Consider the following 6733-nt stretch of genomic DNA (forward strand, 5'->3'; position numbering starts at 1 on the left):
AAACTATGCACCTGTCTGTTTTTCTTACTTTTTATTTAGAGAAATCTGTTTCTTTAATTTATAATGTGTCAATTGTGTATGAGTCATAACATTGTGTGGATGATTAAGTGAGAGTAAATATGTTAGAGAGAAGGAGAAATACTATTATAATCTAGTTTTATTGTTATTTTGTTTTTGTTTTTAAACCAAGATAAATTAGTTTTATTAGACTGAGATTTATTGTATAATGAATTGTCTCTGTTGTATAAATATTGTAATGCATTGTTTGATTGTCCAAATTTATAGAAGGGCAATTATAATCTTCTTCAGGTCACCCACCAGATAAAACATTCCATATAACTTACAGGGGCTTAAAAGATCAATACAAATATTCATGTTAATTGAGAATACTTCTGGCTTGGATTATTTTTTATTTTATTTTAAGTTTTTTAAGTTTTTTATGGTCACCAACCTGCATTTATTTGATGAAAAACCACAATAAAAATAGAAATACTGAAAAAAAAATATATATATATATATTGAAAAAGTGGTGATGCTTAATATTTTTGTGGAAACCATGGTTGATTTTATTTTTCAGGATTCTTTGAAGAATGGAGCATTTATTTGATATATATAATGTGTATATATATATATATATATATATATATATATATATATATATATATATATATATATATATATATAATATTAATGTTTAATTACAATGTGGGTTGCATTCAACTTGCATTTACTTTATAACCTTTTAATTTTCACCTTATTTGCACGTAGGCTACACATTCCTTTAATAGTCCTATATGATTTACTGTTGACTTTTTAATTATAAATTATATACCAACAGTGCAGGGCTGAGGATGTACACTTGGACAGATGTGATTTGGACTTATAAACTTCTGTATTATTAGGCGAGTTCGACGTGAAGCAGTGTATGACATCAAAGTGTGTGACATCAAAGTACCGCGAGAGCGATTCGATTGCATAGGATCCGTCTGCTCTCGCGGTACTTTGATGTCATACACTGATGATTCTGCGCAGTGCAGAATGATCACAGAGAGAGAGAGAGATAGATAGATCAGCCATGGCTAATATCGCTGTGCAGAGGATCAAGCGAGAGTTCAAAGAAGTGCTGAAAAGCGAAGAGGTTTGCAAAACTTTACTTTCCTACGTTTTTGAGCCCGTCGAGAGCAAACAAAATTACTTTTGAGGCCAAAAACACAGAAACCAGTCGGCTAGCTTAGCCCGCTAAGCTAATGTTAGCACGATCTGTCATAAGATGATGGCCTTTAGTACTTGTTAGAGGCGGAAGTCAAACATCTGACAAATGTCCCTTACTTGGATGTTTGGAGAAGAAGTCCTTGCCTGAAAACCATTTATAGACGCTTCTAGATTTATTTATTTATATTGTTATATGTCATAGTTAGCCTGTTAGCTCCACTAGCGTTTCTTGAGTGTGTTGTTGTTATATTAGCACTCGTGTTTGTCGCTTATTAACGTGTGTTTCTTTTTTAAATCCTGGTTTACTGGTCGTGTTTGGCCTATTAGTGTCTGTTTAAGTAGTTTTCAGTAGTGTGGCTGTTTCAATCCCTATCTAGACAGAATGTTTTGGAATCGTAGGCACCTCTTAATGCTGTTAAAAATTAAAGGGTTAATAATCTTCCCTCCTTTGTTACTATGTTTGTTCTGTTTTATAACAGACGAGTAAAAATCAAATAAAAGTAGATCTGGTGGATGAAAACTTCACAGAGTTAAAGGGAGAAATAGCAGGACCTCCAGACACACCGTATGAAGGTAGTGAGGATATTCTCAAATCATATTTTCTAGATTGCTGATGTTTTCTAATGCATGACTGTGTTGTGATTCACAAGCTTTTGTTTTTTTCCCACGCAGGCGGCAGATACCAGCTAGAAATCAAGATTCCTGAGACATATCCTTTTAACCCACCTAAGGTACCCTGTTTTTAGTGTTTTATTTCTATCAGTTCTCGTGGTTGATATTTAAAGCCAAATTAACCTGATATGGTCATAAGTTCCCTTGAACTCTCGGTAACAATACAAGCAAAGAAACACACCCTTGATGGATTACTAAATAAGACATCATTTTGAATTTGCAAGCTTAAAATTTATTGGGTTATTAATAGTAGCTCTTGCTTTCTGTAATGGAAGCTGTTAGTCAAAGATGCACAACCATGTTAACTAAACCTCATTAACTTGCACTTACTAAATTGTTAATGTCTTCTTTTGCACCATTCAATAGTTTGAAAATCAAAGCCAGTCAGTTTTCATAGAACATTGCATAGGCCACAGACTTCTTTAGCTTCAACATAAGATGTTTTGAACCGTTTATGTGTGAATTTGTTGTGACTGTAACAATGCATGTGTATTATGAGAAATTTATGATGCCTAGTGTTTTAACATCTGTTCAGTTGTGTAGTGTATTCCAACTTAAACTTAACCAACGCTTGACGTAATTAACATTTTCTATGCAACAGCTGCTACTATTAACAACATGATCTTAAATGTGTTCTAAATTTGGCTGTGCATAAATAAACAATATAATACTCACTATAATAATTAAATTATTTGCTAATGTTAGGTTGACTAAAGGGGAATAATCCAAGCTTAGTTTTTGTTTTATACAAGGGTTTAATTTGATTATAATTCAATGCTCCCTCAATTCAAGCATTGTATGCGCTGATAAATCATGTGCAGTAAAGCAAAATGATTCGTTTATGATTTAATGTTGACTTTTTTTATCTTTTTCAGGTGCGGTTTATTACTAAGATCTGGCATCCCAATATAAGTTCGGTTACCGGAGCGATATGTTTGGACATTTTAAAAGACCAGTGGTGAGTGCTGATAATTAATGAGCATGACAAGTGTAGAAGGCATTTCTTTCGCCATATACTGCACTCTTTCTTCATTTCCTCCTCATTCTGTCTTCACTTCCTGTGCGCAGGGCGGCTGCTATGACTCTGCGAACCGTTCTGCTCTCACTTCAGGCTCTTTTAGCTGCAGCAGAGCCGGATGATCCTCAAGACGCCGTGGTAGCCAATCAGGTACAACATGCTCAAGTCTGAATGAGAACATGGCAGAAACAAAGCATGGAAACCCGTCCAGTCACGTCACTGTTGTTGTTGTTTGCAGTACAAGCAGAATCCAGAAATGTTCAAACAGACGGCTCGTCTCTGGTCTCACGTGTACGCTGGTGCTCCCGTGTCCAGTCCGGAGTACACGCGCAAAATAGACAAACTCTGTGCTATGGGCTTTGACAAAGTAAGTGGACAGCTGATCGTATGGTTAAAAATCCAGATGCACAGAATACACAGAAGGGCTTGGCAACCTTAGGTTAGCCTATAATATATAAATGAAACATGAACACGGTATGTGAGGAAGTCATGTGTGATCCAGGACCATAAAACCAATCTTAAGTGTCAATTTTTCAAAATCATCTGAAAGCTGAATAAATAAGCTTTCCATTGATGTATGATTTTATTAGGATTGGCTGAGATACAACTATTAGAAAATCTGGAATCTGAGGGTGCAAAAAAAATCATCTTTAAAGTTGTTCAAATGAAGTTCTTAGCAATGCATATTACTCATCAAAAAAATACGTTTTTATATATTTATAGTAAGAAATTTACAAAATATCTTCATGGAACATGAATTGTCCTAATGATTTTAGGCATAAACAAAAATTTTACATTTTGACCCATACAGTGTATTTTGGGCTATTGCTGCAAATACACCCCAGAAACTTAAGACTGCTTTTGTGCTCCAGGGACACATATATGATGCTTAAGGATATGAAAAATGAAAAAATAAAAATGATGCCACTTTATTTAAATGTATTCAATAGCTGTGATATCAGTGCACTGTCATGCCATTAAAAACAACTCAAAAACAAGAATTTCTAAACTATTGAAAATGTAGGGAGTGTACTTGGTTCAGAACTGAAAGCAAGCTTGCATTTCGTTTTTTTTTTTTTTTAAATGGCTCTAAAATCTGAATCAAATAAATACTTGAGTCATTTTGTGTCTTTTCTATGTTTCCAAACCAACACATTTGTGTTTAAGGGTAATCAGATGTCGTAGACTGTGGCAAAATTACCAGCCACTTCCCAAAAGCAACAGCGCTTGACTGATGGTGGGTGTTTATTCTTCACCCTGGGTAGAAGAATGCATTATTGGGTCATCACCACATGCCATCAGAGTTGTAAACTAGTACACCTATACTAAATAAAATGACACTTCATGTCAAAAAGGTTGCCGACTATTGTCTGGAAGATGTACCGTATTTTTTGGACTATAAGTCGCACCTGAGTATAAGTCTCATCAGTCCAAAAATACGTCATGACGAGGAAAAAAAACATGTAAGTCACACTGGAGTATAAGTCGCATTGATTTAGAACCAAGAGTTCACATTACCGTCTCCAGCCACGAGAGGGCGCTCTATGTCTTCAGTGTAGACTACAGCAGCACCGAGCGCCCTCTCGTGGCTGGAGATGGTAATGTTTTCTCTTGGTTCATGTCAAATTAATTTTGATAAGTCGCACCTGACTATAAGTGACAGGACCAGCCAAACTATGAAAAAAAGTGCAACTTGTAGTCCGGAAAATATGGTACATGGTACTCACTTATATATTGCACAATGAAATGCAATCCATATATTTAGGTGAATATTTTTAGTTAGTCACATTAGAAAATACACAACAGTTCTGAAGTTTGGGGTTGGTACGATATTCATAAGTAATTTATATTCACCAATGCTGCATTTTTGATCAAATATAAATTTAGATAATTGAAAAGTTTACATTTTCAGCAGCCATTACTCCAGTCTTCATGATCTTTTAGATATAATTCTAATCTGCTGATTTGTTGCTCAAATAACTTCTTATCATATTGGAAACAGTTGTGCTGCTCAGTATTTTTGTGGAGACTTCAGGATTCTTTCATGCATAGAAATGAAAACGAACAGCGTTGGTTTGATATAAAAATCTTTTGTAAAATAATCGATGCATTCACTGTCAATTTAATGCATCATTGCTGAATTAAAAGTATTTGTTCCTTGAAAAAAAAAAAGTGAACGTTAGTATGTTATATGCCTACTACTTTGTAAGCAGTGTTGAAAAGAGAGTGAACATTTTGCTTAGTTGATTTGTGGCACTGTGTTGAATGAGCAATAGACAGATGATAGCATGAACTGATAGCATCATCTTCATTCAGCAAATTTACTGTTGCTTAGAAATGTTCCGTTCTGTGTTTCTCTCTCTTACAGAATGCAGTAATAGTAGCCTTGTCCTCGAAATCATGGGACGTGGAGACTGCGACAGAGCTGCTTCTAAGCAACTGATCCTCCAGCTCTCACGTTTTCCTCAAGCCCTCCTGCTCTGTGTTCAGAATCAATGTTTGGGGAAGAGTCAGCACTGAATCATCTTCTGTCTGTCCCCCATCACTTTCAGTTTTTTGCCTTGCTACAATCATTTCCCCCTCTTAAATTTAGGCGGTCACTTACTTTTTAAAGAAACCCAACAAGCCTCTATCACTGTCATTTCATGCAACAAAAGTGTGTTTTTTCTTTCTCTGTACACCATAAAAATGTGTTTTGGGATATGCTTATTTGAATGGGATATTGAGCATATAAAAACTAGACTCTGAGATTAATAATACCCCTTCTATTTGATGCTCTCTTGCAAAGAACAAATGTGATTTATTTTGCTCATTTGATTAGTTTCTTTCGGCTTTCCTTTGCACTAATCTGTCTGTATAGTAGCAGATATAGCCAGATGACATGGTGTTATGTTGTGAGCGCAGAGACAGTTTCAAACTTGAAGTGTTATATATATTAAACCATAGGAAGATTGCCGTTTCTCACTTTTCCCTCGGGGGACGATGTGGGATTGGTGGTCACAAGGGTTGCAACTTGCTAATGGACCGATACACCTTGAGTTGCCTCGTTGTTTTTGTTTTTAGAAGAATGCATTGTATTAAACATGGAGAAACGATTGGCTTTTTTGTGCAACAATCGATACAGTGAGACGCGTTCAGATTGGCATTGGCGCAGAGGTTTAAAAGGGTCAGATATAATTAGTATTTCCCACATAACAACAAATATTAGAAGCATGAATCAAACAGTTATTAGTCTATGATGATGTTTCAGAGCAAGTACTGCCACACAATGCTTTGTGTTTTTATCTAGTGTTCTCTTCTTTTCTTACATGGGTGAATTGTTAAGTGTCTCTATTCTTTCTTTGCTACTTGCTCTTCTTCTATTCCTCATGTACACACAGCAAAAGCTTTTTGAGGGGATAAAGTGCTGCTCATCTCTAGAATGCACCATTGATGGCTGGATTTATATTTTGTATGAAAATCAAAAATGGAACAAAAAGACTGTCTTCCTGATCACCTTGTTCAATATTGCACGAAGAAGTGAATTCAAAACGAGTCTGTCAAAGGAGAAATGCAGGTCATGGGCTCTGGCTTTAGTCACTTTAGCTCCTTTACAAGTCACAACAGAAACAAAAAACCCTACCCCGAGCCGTACAAGCATGGTTATTTATTGTGAAACTGTCATGTTCTTTTCAATTAAAAAAAGTGGAAAAATAAAACTGGTGTTATCCGTGAATCTCTGACTTCTACATCAGCCGGCGTCAGATTTTAGAGAATGCATGTAAATCGCTTTGGATGTGAAATTGGGAAAAAAATGAAATCAAACAGCTGTTTCCCAATATAAAAATCTGA

General features: G+C 35.5%; 1 protein-coding gene across 1 annotated transcript; it reads left to right on the forward strand.

Annotated features, from left to right (window-relative positions):
• Positions 1–1017: 1017 nt before the first annotated feature.
• On the forward strand, positions 1018–6600 carry LOC113107706 (ubiquitin-conjugating enzyme E2 K). Its single transcript, XM_026270388.1, has 7 exons — positions 1018–1138; positions 1692–1785; positions 1885–1943; positions 2760–2842; positions 2953–3052; positions 3141–3269; positions 5271–6600. Exons 1-7 carry the CDS (start codon positions 1076–1078, stop codon positions 5343–5345), a joined length of 603 nt encoding a protein of 200 aa, XP_026126173.1. The 5' UTR covers positions 1018–1075; the 3' UTR covers positions 5346–6600.
• The last annotated feature ends 133 nt before the right edge of the window (positions 6601–6733 follow it).

Source organism: Carassius auratus, chromosome 1 (genome assembly GCF_003368295.1).
Source record: "Carassius auratus strain Wakin chromosome 1, ASM336829v1, whole genome shotgun sequence".
NCBI lineage: Eukaryota > Metazoa > Chordata > Actinopteri > Cypriniformes > Cyprinidae > Carassius > Carassius auratus.

Bases quoted from the DNA above. Each gene is read 5' to 3' on its own strand.
- LOC113107706 (XM_026270388.1), top strand. From the start codon at position 1,076: ATGGCTAATATCGCTGTGCAGAGGATCAAGCGAGAGTTCAAAGAAGTG. The intron at 1,139-1,691 runs GTTTGCAAAACT...GTTTTATAACAG, and splicing joins AAGTGCTGAAAAGCGAAGAG to ACGAGTAAAAATCAAATAAA. The intron at 1,944-2,759 runs GTACCCTGTTTT...TATCTTTTTCAG, and splicing joins ATCCTTTTAACCCACCTAAG to GTGCGGTTTATTACTAAGAT.